This window comes from Pristiophorus japonicus, chromosome 7, assembly GCF_044704955.1.
Source record: "Pristiophorus japonicus isolate sPriJap1 chromosome 7, sPriJap1.hap1, whole genome shotgun sequence".
Classification (NCBI taxonomy): Eukaryota; Metazoa; Chordata; class Chondrichthyes; family Pristiophoridae; genus Pristiophorus; species Pristiophorus japonicus.
The window spans coordinates 36,585,907-36,608,382 of NC_091983.1; the positions used below are offsets into that span (position 1 = coordinate 36,585,907).

General features: G+C 42.0%; 1 protein-coding gene across 1 annotated transcript in view; it reads right to left on the minus strand.

Annotated features, from left to right (window-relative positions):
* Positions 1 to 22,476, minus strand: part of LOC139266579 (CUB and sushi domain-containing protein 1-like) — a 3,131,815-nt gene that overhangs the window by 676,394 nt on the left and 2,432,945 nt on the right. Inside the window, exons 22-23 of the mRNA XM_070884173.1 lie at positions 18,358 to 18,527; positions 4,370 to 4,526 (exon numbers count right to left, since the gene is read on the minus strand). Coding sequence (XP_070740274.1) covers positions 4,370 to 4,526; positions 18,358 to 18,527 — 327 coding nt within the window. The remainder of the gene's footprint in view (positions 1 to 4,369; positions 4,527 to 18,357; positions 18,528 to 22,476) is intronic.

Consider the following 22,476-nt stretch of genomic DNA (forward strand, 5'->3'; position numbering starts at 1 on the left):
CTCCTCATACGACTTATCTGTGGGTTTCACTGGAGCCAGAAGATTCTTCATGAGGCTGTAGGTTGGTGCCCCGCAGACTGTGAGGAGGATCACTCTCCTTTTTGCAGCGCTCGCTTCTCCGTCCAGCTCATTGGCTGCAAAGTACTGGGCTAGCTGTTCGACATAGGCTTCCCAGTCCTCACCCTCCGAGAACTTTTCCAGGATGCCCACAGTTTGCTGCATCTTTGCGTTGGATTCGTATTCTCGTCGCCAGTCATTGTGTTCCTAACACAGATGAAACTGCACACAGGGAGGTTAAAGTAACAGTGACCTCAGTCTTTATTAAGACACTCCAGAGTGAGGAACAGGCCTTCGGGGCCGGCTTATATACAGTGCTCCCAAGGGATGCTGGAATCCCTTGGGACTTCAGGGGATGAGCTCCCTGGTGGCGGAACATGGGAGTGCATGCTTTACAGATACACAACAAAAAATATAGCCATAATTTGCGTGCCTGTGAAGGGAGCTCTGTGCCGGCTTGCAAGTGTGCAGTGTGCAGAGCTCCATTTTGTCCAAGCAGATTATTTGGAGCCTGCTGTGTAATTCAGCCCTGCTGGATAAATGAGCCTTGCTGCCTCCACAGTGCTCTAAATGTAATAGTGCTCACAAATCTGTCCACTTTGCAAATGAGGGAAGCCAGCTGAGGGACTAGTCCAGCCTTGCTAAAGCTATTGGCAGTCAATCATGGGGCAATGCTGATTTCAGCTATCAAGAATTCAGCAGCAGCCATGGAAAGCATACCCTTCCTGGCCGAGAGATGATGCACGACAGTGAGGAGTAGCTGGCAAGGGAACCTGAGAAAGAAATGCTCGGAAATTGAAATAAATGCATTTACATGAACTGAATGGAAGACAGATTATCTGTTTTTTCATAAATCGCATGTTACCGTGCACAATCTGGACTTGCCATTCAAGATATTGTATTATTTTCCCAGCTCGTACAACCCACCTCACCTTTTGTAATTTTGGAGGTCAAGCGACAGTCATAAAAAAGAAACTCGACTTGCATCCTTATAATTTAAGATATAATCTGTGGCCCTGAACAAGATTACTAGTCTGTAATTATTCCTGGCTATATGCTATTCTGTAAACACGTGCAGTGCATGGAATTTGACTGAAACGTTTTTGCCCTGTAAACAGCAATGACACCACAAGGTAAGGCAAAACCATCCAGTGAATGTCAATCACCCTGCAGTAAAACTGTGACTGCAACAATGCTGCTATTAACAAAAACCATTGGAATGGCCCAGAAAACTGTAAAAATCCATACAATGTATATGGAGCGTGAGTTTCTACAAGACTTGATCTACTCCTCCACTGTAATTTTAGCAAGAGCCACAGCCACCCCAGAATAACAGCATGAACGTTAGTAATGTTGCTTTTCCTCAGTTACTCGTCCAACAAATTTGCATTGAATGACTGAGAGAACCCTATAGAAATTCACCCCTTAGAGTCCAACCTGTGCTTACAGACACCATATAAAGCAGCCGCATGTCTAGAACAGTCAAATATTGTAGAGTAACAATTTGGACTCTCTACCAACACTCTTCATTCAGTTTCCACTGCCAGATCTGCAACATAATTAAAAACATGCACCCCTGTATTTGCTGTCAATGTAGGTAAAGAATTGCAAGATTAACAATTAGCCTTTTTACTGAGCGATCTCTCATAGCAGGCTGAATGAATTGCCCACCATGCAGTCCATACCTCAATGATGATTGAAAATGTCATATTGTCAGCCCATATTGTTCAGGCTAAAATGACAAGTTCTAATTTATTTACAAGAATTAAGTTTAGGAGTTTACAGAAGCAAATCAATACAGTCAGGTACAGACAGGGTGAATACTTATAAAGGCATAAAAGGAATGAATCAGTTTACAAGAGTTAGTGAATATTCAGCTACGCCATTCCCCAAGATTTATGATGGTGCTGTAAAATTTGAAGACTACTAGAGCAGTGTCAAAATAACATTAACATGATACTTTCAATTAAACCTGATTTTTAATGAAACTTGAAATAACCAGCAATCATGTTATAGATGTGCCTGGGAGTCAAAGTCTGACTGTATATCAAGGCCACCTGTGAAATATAGTCAATCTGGCTGGACGATAACAAATAGGTTTGACTATCATGTAGAATACTAGACACTATAAAGTGATCTAAATGTTGCAATCTAATCTGGAGATTAAAAAGATATTCATAAGGCAGAGTAGCTTTGCTCAAGTGCTGAACCCCTTTAAGAACATGAGAACATAAGAAATTGGAGCAAGAGTAGGCCATACGGTCCCTCGAGCCTACTCTGCCATTCAATAAGATCATAGCTGATCATCGACCTCAACTCCACTTTAATGCCTGATCTCCATATCCCTTGATTTCCCCAAGTCCCTAAAAATCTATCTATCTCAGCCTTGAATATACTCAGAAACTCAGCATCCACAGCCCTCTGGGGCATAGAATTCCAAAGATTCACAACCCGCTGAGTGAAGAAATTCCTCCTCATCTCTGTCTTAAATGGCTTACCCCTTATCCTGAGACTGTGCCCCCTAGTTCTAGTCATTCCAGCCAGGAGAAACAACCTCTCAGAATCTACCCTCTCAATCCTCTTCAGAATCTTGTATGTTTCAATGGGATCACCTCTCATTCTTCTAAACTCCAGAGAGTGTAGGCCCATTCTACACAATCTCTTATCATAAGACAGTCCTCTCATCCCAGGAGTCAATCTCGTGAGCCTCCGTTGCACTGCCTCCAAGGCAAGTACATCCTTCCTTAGATAAGGAGAGCAAAACTGCAGGTGTATTGGGTTTATATCTTATAATTATAGCCAGGTATCCATAATTCCTCATGTAATATTCCACAAATTTGAGGATGAATTGCTACATCAATAGCACAGCGGAACTGAATAATAAAAGTTAAATGAATTGTCACCTGATCTTTCTCAGATTTGTTCCCTTCAGTAATCCGTAGCCTCTGGAAGATTGTGTCAACAAATAGCAACCATCTTCATATTTAAGTTGCAACTGACTTTAATTTAGTAGATTAACTAATTTGAACTGATCATAGCTGTAATTATGAGCAGGGTCACCATGACTTCAAAACCTAAGTCATCTTGTGGGTGAGATAGTAGGTGCTACACATATGCTGAAACTAGCATACTGGCAGAGCTGGGGTCCTAGCCATTTGTTTCCATCCCCATCCCCAATCAGTTCTCAGTAATCAACTAGGGGAAAAGAGTTATCAAAAATAAATAGATTTATCAGATAGCCAAGTGAGGCAAAACTGAACAATGTCATTAATTGAGAACTGAAATTAATCTTTGGGGTCAAATAAAAATTGGCCCAGTTTCACTTATTTCTTTGTTTGTAAGCAAAAGACCTGTTTTAGTAAGTGGGTCAACAAAAGACAACAACGGTAAATGTGAACATCAAGTCATTTGTTCTTTGGCTTGACATCTAATATTGCTGTAAAAAGCAAGAACTTTCCTAGAGGTTGCTAAAAAAAATTCAAATGACCCTCATCCACGCCTTTATTATCTCCAATGCTCTCCTGTCCATCCTCCCACCTACCACCCTCTGTAAATGCTAGCTCATCCAAAACTCTGCTGCTCATATCCTAAATCGCACCAAGTCACGTTCACCCATCACCCTGTGCTCGCTGCCCTACATTGTCTCGATATAAAAATTCTCATCCTTGTATTCAAATCCCTCCATGGCCTCGCCCCTCCCTATCTCTGTAACCTCCTGCAGCCCTACAACCCTCTGAGCTATCTGCGCCCCTCCAATTCTGTTATCTTGCGCATCCCCATTTTTATTGGTCCACCATTAGTGGCCATGGCTTCAGCTGCCTAGGCCCTAAGCTCTGGAAATACCTTCCTAAACCTCTGCGCCTCTCTATCTCGCTCCTTCTTTAAGTCACTCCTTAAAACCTACCTCTTTGAACAAACTTTTGGTCACCTGTCCTAATATCTCTATCTGGCTCGGTGTCAAATTTTTTCCGATAACACTACTGCGAAGCACCTTGGGACTTTTTACTACATTAAAGGTGCTATATAAATGCAAAATTGTTGTGGAGTTTTGAAAAGAATCTTACAGAAATATACCAAAAGCCATTATTGTTAATACTCAACAAGTATAGGGGAGCTGGAGGGATGATTTCCTCTGTGCATAACCTGTAGAAAAATCAGAAATGCTTCAACATTTTTGCTACACTTGGCCCACAGTCCCCTCATGGTGTACAATACAACACATCAGAAATCTATCATATACTGAATATTCAGCATCAACCTCCCAACAGGACAACAGAATGCAAATCTTGCTTGATATAATGCATTTACTTACTGGTATATGTGAGTTCGAATCCCTGGTTAGTTTCAGTTCCATTTGTGTTAAACTCTAACCACATATGGTTTGATGTGCTGTTTAAGACAACTCCCAGCAATTCAGATTCGGTAAAAACCCCAAGGCGACGAAAGGAGTTGTCTTTTCCATCATACACCTAAAACAGAGAGCACACAGAGGTTTGGAAAAGCACTATAAAAAATCTCCTAATGACTTTAAATATATCAATATAACAAATATACAAATCCCTAAAAGTAGCGACACAGATTAACAAGGCCATTAAAAAGGCAAACCAAGCACTAGGGTTTATTTCTAGAGGGACTGAATTGAAAGGTAGAGAAGTTATGCTAAACTGGTATTGAACCTTGCTTAGACCACACTTGGAATAGTGTGTACAATTCTGGTCGCCATATTATAAAAAGGATATAGAGGGTGCAAAAAAGATTTACAAGGATGATACCAGAAATGCGAGGATATACCTATCAGGAAAGGATGAACAGGATGGGACTGCTTTATCTTGAAAAGAGAAGGCGGAAGGGTGACCTAATAGAGGTCTTTAAAATGATGAAAGGTTTTGATAGAGTAGATACAGAGCGAGTGTTTCCACTTGTGGGGAAGAGCAAAGCTTGAGGCCATCAATGAAAGATAGTCACCAAGAAATCAAATAGCGAATTTAGAAGAAACTTTTTCACCCAGAGTGGTGACAATGTGGAACTCGCTACCACAGGGAATGGTTAAAGCAAATAGTATAGATGCATTTAAGGGGAGGCTTGACAAGCATATGACGGAGGAAAGAATAGAGGGTTAAGCTGATAGAGTTAGATGAGAAAAGACAGGAGGAGGCTTGAGTAGAGCATAAACGCCAGCATAGACTGGTTGGACCGAATGACCTGTTTCTGTGCTGTATATCCTATATAATCCTTTGTAATATATGATCTAACTCTTGGTTCATTCGGATCAAACTCCAAATTCTGATTATGTGAAGAATATGGAAATATGAAAATAATTGGGGGCAATTTAAACTTTTGGCATGAGTGTAAAATGATCAATATAGATTCGGCCGCCCATTGTACACCCCACCTGATTTTCCTTTCTATTAAACTTAAAAGTTAAAATTACCTAAAGGAGTGGAAAAACTCCTTTCAGTTCAAAGGCTACAGAGTGGAATTTAGGTGTATTAATAGCACAGGTAATGATCAAATACTACATTCCATGAGTTTTGTGCCATGACACCAATTTTATATTCAGTGGTGTTACTTCAGTTTCTGGCAAATTTTGGATTAATTTTACTTCTGGCTGACTGGCATTTTCCAACATCGCAGCAGGGAAGAATGAGTACCCATGAGCCACATTAGACAGCTAGAGGGAGCCGTTGCACTCAGATTGCATATTTTGATTCGACACAAACAACTTTGTGGAAACTTGCTTTATTTCACTTTTGACACTGAAATATCAAAAAATGCATTTGAGGCTATATTCTTAGAACTCTCACTATTCTTATGCTGCCTCTCCCACAAGAGTACTGTTACCTCAAGGAACAGCACCTCAGCTTTCGATTAGGCACTTTACAGCCTTCCAGACTCATTACTGAGTTCAACATTTTCAGATCAGAAACTCTGCCCCCATTTTTTTTTTAGATGCTAGCTGTTGCTGATGATTCTGCTATTCCCATTTACACCTCATCTAGACCCATCTTTTGTTTCTTTATTGGTCCCAATACCATCTCCTTCTGCCTTGCACTGTCAGCCCTTTTGTCATTTAATCTCTCCTGCCTTCCACCCTGTCACAGACCTTCCCTTTTGTTCTTTCCTCCCCTCCTCTCTTTCCCTGCCTCTGTACTTGCTTAAAACCAGTTACACCTCTCACTTTTTCCAGTTCTGACGAAGGGTTCTCGACCTGAAATGTTAACTCTGATTCTGACAAATGCTGACTGATCTGCTGAGAATTTCCAGCATTTTCTGTTTCTATTTCAGATTTCCAGCATCCACAGTATTTTGCTTTTGTATCCGTACCATTAGAGTTTGAATCACATGGAGGAATGCAGGTATCCTGCTATACTTGTACAGCTATGGGGTGTGAGTGTGTGCAGCATGAGCAGGAGCACATGTCCCTGTATCCATGTATGTGTTAGGAGGAGGGATGTTGGCAGAGTCGTGCAAGGCCAGAGATGTATTTACTAGCCTCATCAATCTCAGTCTATGTCACCCAGAGTGCAAAAGCAGTGTAAAACCAGAAAACTTGCAGCTGCTACCCTATTGGCTCTCTCGCTAACAAATCATAGAATCATCGAAGTTTACAGCACGGAAGGAGGCCACTTTGGTCCATCATGTCCGTGCCAGCCAACAAAAAGCTATCCAGCCTAATTCCACTTTCCAGCTTTTGGTTCGTAGCCCTGCAGGTTATGGCACTTCATGTGTATATCCAAGTACTTTTTAAAAATGCTATTTGGGTTTCTGCCTCTACCACCCTTTCGGGCAGTGAGTTCTAGACTCCCATCACCCTCTGGGTGAAAACATTTACCCTCAAATCCCCTCTAAACCTCCTACGAATTTCTTTAAATCAATGCCCCCTGGTTGTTGATCCCTCTGCAAAGGGAATAGGTCCTTCCTATCCACTCTAATTAGGCCCCTCATAAATGTTTTACACTTCAATTAGGTCTCCCCTCAGCCTCCTCTGTTCCAAAGAAAACAACCCGAGCCTATCCAATCTTTCTTCAAAGCTAAAATTCTCAAGTCCAGTCAGCATCCTCGTAAATCTCCTTTCTACCCTCTCAAGTGGAATCATATATTTCCCGTAATGTGGTGACCAGAACTGCAAGCAGTACTCTAGCTGTGGCCTAACTAGTGTTTTATACAGTTCAAGCATAACCTCCCAACTTTTGCATTCTATGCCTCGGCTAATAAAAGCAAGTTTTTGTATGTCTTCTTAACCACCTTATCTACCTGTTCTGCCTTCAGGGATCTGTGGACATGCACTCCAAGGTCCCTCTGTTCCTCTACACTTCTCAGTGCCCTACCATTTATTGTGTATTCCATTAGCTTATTAGCCCTCCCCAAATGCATTACCTCACACATCTCCGGGTGTCATGGTTCATCAGTCATTGAAAGTTGGCATGCAGGTACAGCCGGCGGTGAAGAAGGCAAATGGCATGTTGGCCTTCATAGCTAGGGGATTTGAGTATAGGAGCAGGGAGGTGTTACTGCAGTTGTACAGGCCCTTGGTGAGGCCTCACCTGGAATATTGTGTTCCGTTTTGGTCTCCTAATCTGAGGAAGGACGTTCTTGCTATTGAGGGAGTGCAGTGAAGATTCACCAGACTGATTCCAGGGATGACTGGACTGAAATAAGAGAGACTGGATCAACTGGGCCTTTATACACTGGAGTTTAGAAGGATGAGAGGGGATCTCATAGAAACGTATAAGATTCTGACGGGACAGGACAGGCTAGATGCGGGAAAAATGTTCCCGATGTTGGGGGAGTCCAGAACCAGGGGACACAGTCTTAGGATAAGGGGTAGGCCATTTAGGACTGAGATAAGGAGAAACTTTTTCACTCAGAGAGTTGTTAACCTGTGGAATTTCCTGCCGCAGAGAGTCGTTGATGCCAGTTCATTGGATATATTCAAGAGGGAGTTAGATGTGGCCCTTACGGCTAAAGGGATCAAGGGGTATGGAGAGAAAGCGGGAAAGGGGTACTGAGGTGAATGATCAGCCATGATCATATTGAATGGCGGTGCAGGCTCGAAGGGCCGAATGGCCGACTCCTGCACCTATTTTATATGTTTGTATGTTTCTATGAATTCCATTTGCCACTGTGCTGCCTACCTGACCAGTTCATTGATATCTTCCTGCAGTCTCCAGCTTTCTTCTTCATTATCAACCACATGGGCAATTTTTGTATCATCTGCTAATTTCTCAATCATAACCCCTGCATCACATGGGATTTAGTAGGGACTTATGAGCGGACGGGGGAAGGCCCAAGAAAACTGGGGAAGGGGATGGGGGGGAATTTTTAAGATGCAAAAGTGGCAGTATACACACTTTGTATACTGCCAATGCTCTAAAAATGACAGAGAAATTCAATCCCTATAGTTTTTATACTGCAGCAATGGTCGGCCTTGCATTTCTAGTTTGCCTTATAGCAAGGACAAGGACAACAACCTACTGACACTGTGACCACTCTGAGGCTGACACAGATCACACACCAAGGCACTGAATGCTAAAAGCAAGAATGGAATTGTTCCCTTCTGCTTTGTCTCTTACATGTTTTTATTATTATTTTCAGATTAGCACAATAATGAACATAGGTTCTTCAATTTTACTTTTAGTTTAAAAATAAATTGTGTGTAGGGGTTAAATCAAAGTCTAATGGTAAGCCCTATAAACAGTATAAATAATTGTGGACTATTATTTAGCCTTACGATACTTTTTTTTGAGCTTCTTGATTGTTTTCTTGAGTTTTAGCAGTGGTCAATATATATATATTTATTTTTACTGATTTTCTCTGAATTTACCCTCGTTTGCAGCGCCTTAATTTTTTTCACTGATTGTTCTCCCATTTATTTGCACTAAAAATAAATACTGGAAAGAAAGTTTAAAAAAAAGCACTTGATTTTTAAGTTGGCAATAAAAAACCCTGCCTTTAATGATCCTTGTCAATTGGGCAATCAATTCTTTATAATCATGAGAAAATAAAGCAGGAGTCAGCAATCAATGTTAGAGATGTATTTTCTCACGTCGATAAGAACCTCCCCATTCGCGTTACACTACACTTTTGGTAATGGCATGATGAAAGTCTTCACATGGCACAAACACAATCTAAATTTCAGTCTTCAGCCCCCCACCAGAAATGTCAGATCCTTGACACCAACTTCATGCCCTTTCCAACCACTCAGAATGAACCCAACAGTTCACAACTTCAACATCCTATATAACTTGGAATTAATTTTCTGGCCCCATACCTCCCCAATTCAAAGAAGGTCTAATTCTATCTCCACAATATATTTCCCCATCCCTAGCACAGCCTGTTTGCCACTGAAAACGCCTATCCATGTTTTTGTCACCTCCAGACCTAACTATTACAAAGCTCTGTGGGCCACTTTCTATACTCCAACCTTCGTAATCTACAGCTTATTCAGAATTCTACTGCTTGTATCCAATTCCACGCCCATCAGTCCTGTCCTCGCTGATTTAGATTGACTTCCTGTCTGTAGTGTATTTGCTTTATGGGTTCTTCGCTTAAGAATTCATAGCTACACATTTGCTGTAAAGAATTATCTGATTTATTCGCAAAGGTTTAACAATGAAACCGAACACTACCAGTTCATTCACCAGGCTCACGACAGCATGCCTCATTGTGGAGAACCTGAACTCAATTAACTGGACTTTTATTGAATCTTCTGAACATCACGTGACTGCAACAGCTCCTCAAACCTGTGAGCATGCTCACAGTTGCATTACATTACACAGTCCTCCCATGCCTCAAATTTTAAATTCTTATCCTGATTTTTAAATTGGCCCATGGCTCAATCAGCCGCATCTTTGTAATCAAGGCCAGCAAAACAACATCCACCCTCCCCAGTCAAAATCTCCTCTCCTCTCCTTCTTGCGCAGCCCCCCATTACTTTGCCTCACCATTGAAGCCGTGCCTTCAGCCACAAGTTCTGGAATTCCCTGCATAAACTGCTCTGCCTCTCCACCTCCTTTCAGACCTTCACTGAAGCCCAAACGTATAGTCACTGCCTCCTAATGTCCCCTTCTTTGGCTCAGCATCTATTTTTTCCCTTATGTCTCTGTGAAGCATCTTGGAATATATTTATTCATTAAAGGCACTATATAAATGCAAGTGGTTGTTTGTAAATTCAATTCAATATATTAAAAACTTGAACATATTTTATTCTTGACAAATAAGTAGCTCAAGTACAACAGATCTGTGGCTTTGATCACACACAAAACTAAAATAATTTCCCTTTATTGAAGAAAAGGTGTACTAAAAATCAATAGTATCATGTTTTATTCATTCAATTCCAAAAAAAGTCTTCTTTGCCCACTTCAGATCCACACGTTCGAGGAGTTGCCATTAGCTAGTGACTAGGAATGAAAACCCTGGTTGATGTTTTCCCATCCCTGGTCCAGAGTAGCTGAAGCCAATTGTAGAATGAGGAAAGTTGAAATTAAAAGTATCAGCAGGTGCCCTTTTGACAGGTGAGACACAGCTATGCATGCCGAACCAAACCAGCGTGTTACCATGGCAATCGGCTCCTCCTGTACAACTGCACCACCAACCTTATAAGCTAGATGAGACTTGGGGCTGTTTCAAGTACAGTGATCGATAAATTCAAACTGCAAACTTTCCCCATGGACATTCTCACTCACATTACCACGGTATGTCGGAAAAAGAAAATCAGGTGAGCAGGGTTTAAATTGAACTTAACATCGGGATCTTTCTGCGAGAGTAAAACCCTCAAGTTGCCTCAGTAGGTGGCAAGGTGAGAAAATAAATTGAGCCGCCGATGTGTTACCAGCAGTTAAAGTTAAATAAATATATCCAACAATGTAAAATGCTATAACTTTCTAGTGTGAGGTCTGTGTAGCATTCCAGATGTGACACTGCCTTACTTGCTTCTGCTGGCAAGTTGCTTCTGGCTATCAGCAGTTGAGCACCGAAGAGCAGACCAACTTCTTTGTGAGACAACGATCAGCGAAGCTGATGTGACCAACCCAGTTCGCAAAGTAACAAGAGGAAGGAAGTGTGTAACTATGGCGGGTTTGGCTAATCGGGCAAAGAAATGAAAAGGAATACAATAGATCCATTGCCATTGAGTGACTGGAACAAGAATTAGAATACCAGTAAGATGTTAGTTTTATCATGTTGCAATTATCTTCACCTGAATGCAGAGGTCCAGCACTGCAGCTATAGTAGCAGAAACAATAATTTTCAAAACAATAACTGATGGTTTAAATACAAATGAGAAGCGGTGGACTGAGTGCGCAGAGAAAAACCGTATTAATGAAAACTCAGACATTTATTCCTGGGCAGTTTGACATGCAGTTAGCTGTTTCAATTATTCACTGTTATCTTACAGCTACGTTAAAATAATCCTTTGTTCCAATACAATTCTTCCGTAACACAGAAGCCAACACAAACTTTGTTCACACATGACCAAGACTGGCCCTTTGCATGAAGTATTCGAGAGGTCATTACACCCATGGATCCGTATCATAGAAACATAGAAACCTAGAAACTAGGCGCAGGAGTAGGCCATTCGGCCCTTCAAACCTGCACCACCATTCAATATGATCATGGCTGATCATGCAACTTCAGTACCCCATTCCTGCTTTCTCTCCATACCTCTTGATCCCTATAGCCGTCAGGGCCACATCTAACTCCCTTTTGAATATAATCTAATGAACTGGCCTCAACAACTTTCTGTGGTGGAGAATTTCACAGGTTCACAATTTTATGAATGAAGAATTTTTTCCTCATCTTGGTCCTAAATGTCTTACCCCTTATCCTAAGACTGTGACCCCTGGTTCTGGACTTCCCCAACATAGGGAACATTCTTCCTGCATCTAACCTGTCCAATCCCGTCACAATTTTATATGTTTCTATGAGATTCACCTCTCATTCTTCTAAATTCCAGTGAATATAAACTGAGTTGATCCAGTCTTTCTTCATTTGTCAGTCCTGCCATCCCGGGAATTTGGAAAGCAGTGACAGGACCGGTCCAAGTCAGCATGAATTTATGAAAGGGAAATCATGCTTGACAAATCTTCTAGAATTTTTTGAGGATGTAACTAGTAGAGTGGACAAAGGAGAACGAGTGGATGTGGAGTATTTGGACTTTCAAAAGGCTTTTGACGAGGTCCCACACAAGAGATGAGTGTGCAAAATTAAAGCACATGGTATTGAGGGTAATGTACTGATGTGGATAGAGAACTGGTTGGCAGACAGGAAGCAAAGAGTCAGGATAAACGGGTCTTTTTCAGAATGGCAGGCAGTAACTAGTGGGGTGCCGCAGGGCTCAGTGCTGGGACCCCAGCTATTTACAATATACATTAATGATTTAGATGACTGGTAAGTATAACTCTCTTTTAGACTGACTTTTAGATTGGTTTAATTGGCAGCGAACTACTAAGTAGCTGTTTGGTGTTTAAGTAAATTTTAGTAAGTAAATTAATTTAAGGGTTAAGTTATGGCAGGAGAGCTCGGACCCGTGTCATGCTCCTCCTGTGCTGTGTGGGAAATCAGGGACACTTCCAGTGTCCCTGACTACTATGTGTGCGGGAAGTGTGCCCAGCTGCAGCTCCTGACAGACCACATGACGGCACTGGAGCTGCGGATGGACTCACTCTGGAACATGTGCGATGCTGAGAATGTTGTGGATAGCACATTTAGTGAGTTGGTCACACCGCAGGTAAGTTTTATGACAGATAGTGAATGGGTGACCAAGAGACAAGGCAAGAGCAGGAAGGTAGTGCAGGAGTCCCCTGCGGTCATCTCCCTCCAAAACAGATAAACCGTTTTGGATACTGTTGGGGGAGATGACTTACCAGGAGAAGGCACCAGCAGCCAGGTTCATGGCACCATGGGTGGCTCTGCTGCACAGAAGGGCAGGAAAAAGAGTGGGAGAGTTTTTGTGATAGGGGACTCTATTGTAAGGGGAATAGATAGGAGTTTCTGTGGCCGCAACCAAGACTCCAGGATGGTATGTTGCCTCCCTGTGCAAGGGTCAAGGATGTCTTGGAGCGGCTGCAGAGCATTCTGGAGAGGGAGGGTGAATGGCCAGTTGTCATGGTACATGCAGGTATCAACGATATAGGTAAGAAGCAGGAAGAGGTTCTACAAGCTGAATTTAGGGAGTTAGGAGTTAAATTAAAAAGTAGGACCTCAAAGGTAGTAATCTCTGGATTGCTACCAGTGCCACGTGCTAATCAGAGTAGAGGGAGCAGGATAGTTAGAATAAATACGTGGCTTGAGTAGTGGTGCAAGAGGGAGGGATTCAAATTCCTGGGACATTGGAACCAGTTCTGGGGAAAGTGGGACCTGTACAAAAGGCACGGTTTGCACTTGGGCAGGACTGGAACTGATGTCCTGGGGGTAACATTTGCTAATGCAGTTCGGGAGTGCTTAAACTAATATGGCAGGGGGATGGGAACCTCTACAGTGAGACAGGGCGAAGTAATACGGAGTCAGAAACAGATGGTAGAAAGGTAAAAAGCAATAGTGGATGGCCGAGTAAACAAAGGTAAGAAACAAAAAGGGCCACACTATATCATAATTCTAAAAGGACAAAGGGGGTTAAAAAAACAAGCCTGAAGGCTTTGTGTCTTAATGCAAGGAGTATCTGTAATAAGATGGCTGAATTAACTGTGCAAATAGATGTTAACAGATATGATGTGATTGGGATTACAGAGGCATGGCGCCAGGATGATCAGGGCTGGGAACTCAAGATCCAAGGGTATTCAACATTCAGGGAGGATAGAATAAAAGGAAAAGGAGGGGGGGTAGCATTGCTGGTTAAAAAGGAGATTAATGCAATAGTTAGGAAGGATATTAGCTTGGATGATGTGGAATCCATATGGGTAGAGCTGCAGAACACCAAAGGGCAAAAAATGTTAGTGGGAGTTGTATACAGACCTCCAAACAGTAGTAGTGATGTTGGGGAGGGCAACAAACAGGAAATTAGGGGTGCAGCAGTTATCATGGGTGACTTTAATATGCATATAGATTGGGCTAACCAAACTGGAAGCAATACGGTGGAGGAGGATTTCCTGGAGTGCATAAGGTATGGTTTTCTCGACCAATATGTCGAGGAACCAACTGGGGGGAGGCCATCTTAGACTGGGTGTTGTGCAATGGGAGAGGATTAATTAACAATCTCGTTATGCGAGGCCCCTTGGGGAAGAGTGACCATAATATGGTGGAATTCTACATTAGGATGGAGAATGAAACAGTTAATTCAGAGACCATGGTCCAGAACTTAAAGAAGGGTAACTTTGAAGGTATGAGGCATGAATTGGCTAGGATAGATTGACGAATGATACTGAAGGGGTTGACAGTGGATGGGCAATGGCAGATATTTAGAGACCGCATGGATGACATCCCTGTCTGGCGTAAAAATAAAAAAGGGAAGGTGGCTCAACCGTGGCTATCAAGGGAAATCAGGGATCGTATTAAAGCAAGGAAGTGGCATACAAATTGGCCAGAAATAGCAACGAACCCGGGGACTGGAAGAAATTTAGAACTCAGCAGAGGAGGACAAAGGGTTTGATTAGAGCAGGGAAAATAGAGTACGAGAGAAAGCTTGCAGGGAACATTAAGACGGATTGCAAAACTTTCTATAGATATGTAAAGAGAAAAAGGTTAGTAAAGACAAACGTAGGTCCCCTGCAGTCAGAATCAGGGGAACAAAGAAATGGCAGACCAATTGAACAAGTACTTTGGTTCGGTATTCACTAAGGAGGAAACAAACAACCTTCCGGATATAAAAAGGGCCAGAGGGTCTAGTAAGAAGGAGGAACTGAGGGAAATCCTTATTAGTCGGGAAATTGTGTTGGGGAAATTGATGGGATTGAAGGCCGATAATTCCCCAGGGCCTGATGGACTGCATCCCAGAGTACTTAAGGAGGTGGCCTTGGAAATAGCGGATGCATTGACAGTCATTTTCCAACATTCCATAGACTCTGGATCAGTTCCTATGGAGTGGAGGGTAGCCAATATAACCCCACTTTTTAAAAAAGGAGGGAGAGAGAAAACAGGGAATTATAGACCGGTCAGCCTGACATCGGTAATGGGTAAAATGATGGAATCAATTAATTAAGGATGTCATAGCGGCGCATTTGGAAAGAGGTGACATGATAGGTCCAAGTCAGCATGGATTTGCAAAAGGGAAATCATGCTTGACAAATCTTCTGGAATTTTTTGAGGATGTTTCCAGTAGAGTGGACAAGGGAGAACCAGTTGATGTGGTGCGTTTGAACTTTCAAAAGGCTTTCGACAAGGTCCCACACAAGAGATTAATGTGCAAACTTAAAGCACATGGGATTGGGGGTAGTGTGCTAACGTGGATTGAGAACTGGTTGGCAGACAGGAAGCAAAGAGTAGGAGTAAATGGGTACTTTTCAGAATGGCAGGTAGTGACTAGTGGGGTACCGCAAGGTTCTGTGCTGGGGCCCCAGCTGTTTACATTGTACATTAATGATTTAGATGAGGGGATTAAATGTAGTATCTCCAAATTTGCGGATGACACTAAGTTGGGTGGCAGTGTGAGCTGCAAGGAGGATGCTATGAGGCTGCAGGGTGACTTGGAAAGGTTAGGTGAGTGGGCAAATGCATGGCAGATGAAGTATAATGTGGATAATTGTGAGGTTATCCACTTTGGTGGCAAAAACAGAGAGACAGACTATTATCTGAATGGTGACAGATTAGGAAAAAGGGAAGGTGCAACGAGACCTGGGTGTCATGGTATATCAGTCATTGAACATGCAGGTACAGCAGGCGATTAAGAAAGCAAATGGCATGTTGGCCTTCATAGCGAGGGGATTTGAGTACAGAGGCAGGGAGGTGTTACTACAGTTGTACAGGGCCTTGGTGAGGCCACACCTGGAGTATTGTGTACAGTTTTGGGCTCCTAACTTGAGGAAGGATATTCTTGCTATTGAGGGAGTGCAGCGAAGGTTCACCAGACTGATTCCCGGGATGGCGCGACTGACATATCAAGAAAGACTGGATCAACTGGGCTTGTATTCACTGGAGTTCAGAAGAATGAGAGGGATCTTAATAGAAACGTTTAAAATTCTGATGGGTTTAGACAGGTTAGATGCAGGAAGAATGTTCCCAATGCTGGGGAAGTCCAGAACCAGGGGACACAGTCTAAGGATAAGGGGTAAGCCATTTAGGACCGAGATGAGGAGAAATTTCTTCACCCAGAGAGTGGTGAACCTGTGGAATTCTCTACCAGAGAAAGTTGTTGAGGCCAATTCACTAAATATATTCAAAAAGGAGTAAGATGTAGTCCTTACTACTCGGGGGATCAACGGGTATGGCGAAAAAGCCGGAATGGGGTACTGAAGTTGCATGTTCAGCCATGAACTCATTGAATGGCAGTGCATGCTTGAAGTGCCAAATGGCCTACTCATGCACCTATTTTCTATGTTTCTATGTTTCTACGAAGGAATTGAGTGTAATATCTCCAAGTTTGCAGATGACACGAAGTTGGGCAGCGGTGTGAGCTGTGAGGAGGACGCTAAGAGGCTGCAGGGTGACTTGGACAGGTTAGGTGAGTGGGCAAACGATTAGCAGATGCAGTATAATGTGGATAAATGTGAGGTTATCCACTTTGGTGGCAAAAACACAAAGGCAGAATATTATCTGAATGGCGGCAGATTAGGAAAAGGGGAAGTGCAACATGGGTGTCATGGTACATCAGTCATTGAAATTTGGCATGCAGGTACAGCAGGCGGTGAAGAAGGTAAATGGTATGTTGGCCTTCATAGCTAGGGGATTTGAGTATAGGAGCAGGGAGGTCTTGCTGCAGTTGTACAGGCTTCACCTGGAATATTGTGTTAGTTTTGGTCACCTAATCTGAGGAAGGACGTTCTTGCTATTGAGGGAGTGCAGCGAAGGTTCACCAGACTGATTCCCGGGATGGCAGGACTGACATATGTGGAGAGACTCGATCGACTGGGCCTGTATTCACTGGAGTTTAGAAGGATGAGAGAATTAGCCTGACATCGGTAGTGGGTAAAATGATGGAATCAATTATTAAGGATGTCATAGCAGTGCATTTGGAAAGAGGTGACATGATAGGTCCAAGTCAGCATGGATTTGTGAAAGGGAAATCATGCTTGACAAATCTTCTGGAATTTTTTGAGGATGTTTCCAGAAACATCCTCATAGAAATATATAAAATTCTGACAGGATTGGACAGGTTAGATGCAGGAAGAATGCTCCCGATGTTGGGGAAGTCCAGAACCAGGGGACACAGTCTAAGGATAAGGGGTAAGCCATTTAGGAATGAGATGAGGAGAAACTTCTTCACTCAGAGAGTTGTTAACCTGTGGAATTCCCTACCGCAGAGAGTTGTTGATGCCAGTTGATTGGATATATTCAAGAGGGAATTAGATATGGCCCTTACGGCTAAAGGGATCAAGATGTATGGAGAGAAAGCAGGAAAGGGGTACTGAGGTGAATGATCAACCATGATCTTATTGAATGGTGGTGCAGGCTCGAAGGGCTGAATGACCTACTCCTGCACCTATTTTCTACGTTTCTATGAATCAGTCTGGTGAACCTTAACTGCACTCCCTCAATAGCAAGAATGTCCTTCCTCAGATTATGAGACCAAAACTACACAATATTCAACGTGTGGCCTCACCAAGGCCCTGTACAACTGTAACCCTGACAAGAATCACCCCTCTTTAGGAAAGGATAAGTAAAAAGAAAAATAATGGAGAAAAAAGAAATCTCGGTCATTGTCAGGATGTGAAAGATGCATGACTGGACAGTATCAGCAGGCTATCTGACCAAGGTTCACAGTGTGAGGGGCACTGTGTGAACCCTGGTTTGAGATTTCCCCTGTCTAATCTAGGGATATTGGGCCTAATTATGGACGCTAGCACCCACCTTGGCTAAGATCAGCTCGCTCAGGATAGACCAGAAATTAAACTCGGAACCTTCCTGGCTACAGTTCGTTTACCACATTTTTGGCAGAACTTTGATTGATCACATTTCAAATGGAAATAAGACCCATTTATAATTCAATCATATAAAATAAGTGTGAAAGCCAATGAAGCATTGTCTGAAACAAGTTCTTCAATCAATATCTGGTTCAAATTGGTTCAAGGTGCTGTACGATCCACTTTTAAAATGTTACTTTTAACATGTATACAGTATTAAAATTCTGTAATGTGAGTGAAACTATTGATTGGATTTTTTTAGGAAAGAATAAACAGAAAGAGAAGCTGTGTGTGCTGAGGTCACTGTTACCTTGACAACATCACCCTCTTGAAGCTTAAACATCCTGGCTCTAAGATGGATTCCTTTCCCTGGCTGAGTCTCAATTCTGTAGATGCATTCATGATTGTTCTCGTAGTTGGCTGGGTAATTTGGTGACAGCAGTGTGCCTTCGGTCGCTGTTACAGAGGCTCCACATTCAGCTAAGTCACAAATAGAAAGTGCAAGCAATTAAAACATCTTTTAGAATGATTACAGGAAAAAAAACATTTAAGGCACAAATGACAACTCAATTATGTAATACTGCTTAAAATTACTGCCTGATATATCCTATAGTGGGTCATACACACACAAGTGCACCCATCAGGTGGTGATTATGTGACGCAAATCTCACCCAAAACCTAAGGCTTTAACATGAAAATTGTGAATTGTTTGTCAATTGCATGCACCATTAACCATAATATTTTAAAATCACTAAAGTGAATCATTTATACAGCTTATTAGCTGCAAGATTAGCTTTGGGTAATGATGTAGCAAGCAAGACAATTTCTGAATACAATGCTAGAATCCTAATAATAATGTATGAACTTTTAAATAACTATTCAGCAGAGTTTGAGAGATTCATTATCAGTGTGCCTTCGAATAAATATAGTACTGTATAGCATAAACCCACTGCTCATGCAATGCTGCCCAATTCAGTGTCGCCAAAAGCAGAAATGCCATTTCACTGCATTTAATTCGGAGAGTCCCAGTTTGTCAGCAAAGTTTGTCAGTCTGAATTTTCTTGCAATTTCTCTGCGTTATGTTACCATAGGGAAACTGCAAAAAGTCTGAACCTGTGACATGTAGTAGCATTCATCTGGACTGCAGTTATTGCATGTATGTATAGGCGTGGATGCATTCACTTTGGGAATGCTATTGTCAAGTCTGTCAAGTACTGAGTGGACTTTTAAACATTTTTATATATGTGTTGTCGTCATGGAAATCAAGCACAATGTAATTGTATTTGCAAAAGCACATAGACCCCATTATACTGACAGGACTATACTATAATTTTCCTCAAACGTACTCCAAAGCTCCATTTGGATTTTAACTTTTTCATAGTTCATTGGCTAGTCTAAATTATCCAATAAAATTTTCACACAACTCACTTGGTCCCTGGCAAACACATTAACTGCAGTCAAGAATATGGGTGTGCAGCCAGCTCCCTGGCCTTTGCCAGCTCGCAGGTGGTGTGCATGCAGAATGGGGACAAATTTCCTTTCCCATTTCCTCTCCCTATCTGTGGAAAAGAGCCATAACTCACAGCAGAGTTGGACAATCAAAGCCACCACACTGTGGCACTAGCATGGTGCACCATCTCACTTTAAGTGGTTACAGCATTTATTGATGAAGTGTTGAACTTTCGAGTTCGAAAACCAGAACTCAAATCCCAGCCTCGACTGTCAGACTCAATTTGGGCACAGCCGGTGTTCCACTCACTCTCAATTGAACAAAAGGAAAACAGTAATGAAATCTCAAGGAACATCTTTTAGAATTACTGGTGGACAATTGAGGGACACTGACTTTGGAGCTGATCTCTGCACAGACATCCCTCATTGTTGATGCAGCAGAAACGATACACATAGCAGCTTGGGAGATAACAGTGTGGGGGGAGGAAGAGAAGATGGGTTAAAAACATTAAGTAATGACCTCTGATAATCTTATATATGGCAGTAAATCTCAATGTAGATTACACGGTTATGCTGAAGCCATTGATTCATGTCGGCCCTCTGGTCAGCAGCAGTTTTCCTGTACTTTTCCCAAACGGTCATTCTTGTATGCAAATCTAGACACTGAATGTAGGCAGACAATTTAACCAGTTTGGGGGAACTAAGACGGAGAGTGAGAAGGTGAGAGTGAGGTATCACTACCAATCTTGGACTTTATACATACGACTATTGCCATTTTAGGGGTACAAGTATCATTTAGTATTGAAACATGTATGTTAAATTCTGCTACTCGTGAAACTGACATTAATCAAAATTCAGCTCCTCCAATAGTTGCCCGTTGCTACATTTTGGCGAGGTCATTAGACAGAAACATTTTGTTAACAAAAGAACGTACAAAATAGTTACGATTGGAAAAATTTGCTTCGAGTAATTAGGAGATATGTAGGAGCATGGTGCTCGAGTCCTTGACAGTATCCTTGGAAAATAAATTGATATCATGGCAGAAATTAAAACTAAACAGCTGATTGTAGAACTCTCTCGATGGCCAAGTGAGTAAGTGTATCATATAATGTGATATTGTGCCTTATTGGAAGATCCCAGAGATTCCAGGTATGATTCCTTATTTATGATAAGTTAGCCTATCTCAGGAAAGGCAATAGTGAGGTGGCAGATCTGGATTCAGCTTCCCGAAGTCACTGAGAGGGGGAAAAGAATCAATTATTATTCCATGATCACTAACCAGTGATCCTCCCTACTGGAAAGTACAGGTCTGTCAAAACCAGGTGAGCAGAAGATCAGACTTGGCTGTGATACTTCACTCTCACCTTCTCAACCTCTGTCCTAGGTCCCCCAAACTGGCTAAATTGTCTGCCGACATTCAATGCCTAAGTTTACAAACAAGAATGATTGTTTGGGAAAAGTATTGGAGACCTGCTGCTAACCAGAGAGCCAACATGAATCAGTGGCTTCAGCATAACCGTGTAATCTGCATTGAGATTTTATTGCCCTATATAAGATTATCAGGTCCAATCTGTGTCCAGTTCTGAAAATGCATGTTTGGGTTAATCTCAACTAATTACATATTCACTCACAACCCTAATGTGTGGCACAAACAAAGGGGCTAAATGTAAAACAATTCCCAGGATTCACTTCCAAGACCATTCTATATTCTGAAGAAATTATTCCACACAGAAATTAAATGATGTATAAAAAGGATTACTTCCACAAGTAGAAATTTAACCTGGGGAAACAGTTTAATAAGGGACAGAAATCCAAAGCGCCAATGCTTACAGCCTCACTCGTAATTTCCGACTTATATTTAGGCACAAGGCCTAGCCAAGGACAGATCTGCAGTTTCTCCATGGCAGAATCCAGGTTAGGAAAAATGTGAACAGCCACCTCATCACAGGCACAAGTGTGCAGTAGGTGTTGGACACCCACTGAAATGCCCAAATAGGAAAATCTAGCCTCTAGAGTCCTACATGGAACTGTTTAGCTACATCACAAGAGCATTTGACTATATTTGGATTGTATGCAACTTTCGGCTCCGACCCCTGAAAAGGACATTGGTGAGTTGAATTACAGAGGGTTCAGAATAGAGCAACAACGTTAATGCAAGCACTTCGTGGTTTTGCATTGTGATTAATCTCGCAGAAGTAAACTTATTTCCACTGGGAAAAAGAATATTGAGTGGTGACCATGATCGAGATCTTTAAAAATGCTGGAAGAAATAGATGATGTAAATTGGCTGTGTGTCTCAGACTATGAGAACAAGAGGAGGCAGGTTTAAAGTGAACACATCCCAGTATAACCATTTGGTGGTATACTGATTATCTCTTTCAAAAAGAGGGATCAATTTCAGGTTAGAAATGGAATTGAAGGTTTTAAGCATAGACCTGGACTTAGATGATCAATTGCCTCATGGGATGTGGTGGTTCCTGCACTGATACAGCTCAGGGGAACAGTCTAAAGTTAGACAGAGGAAACATAGGGATGGGTGAATATTCTGTGTTTTTGCTTGATTACTTTCATGGATGAGGTAGTATTTATGCAGAAACTTCCTTCAGAAGGTAGGGCAGAATCCATGATAGTGTAGATGGCACAGATTCTGCAGATGGTCAGCATCAAAGTCAATCGTCTGTATTCGTTCCATGCTTTTATGTTCTCAGATATTTATATTGTGAGCTGTAACGGTTAGCCTGTGACGTAACATACATTAGAATGGATTGTTGCAGACATATTTCCATTCTCTATGAGGATTATAGGATTATAACTGAACAGACAGCTGTCTTCTTCTCACCCATGCAATAGAGGAAATCCTATGCTAAACAAACACACTTCTCCAGCAACCACACTGCACCAGTAGACAGAAAGCCTAAATTAATCAATCACAGACAATACTGTGGTCACATTCATAACAAGAAGATACCTTTTTTTTTGC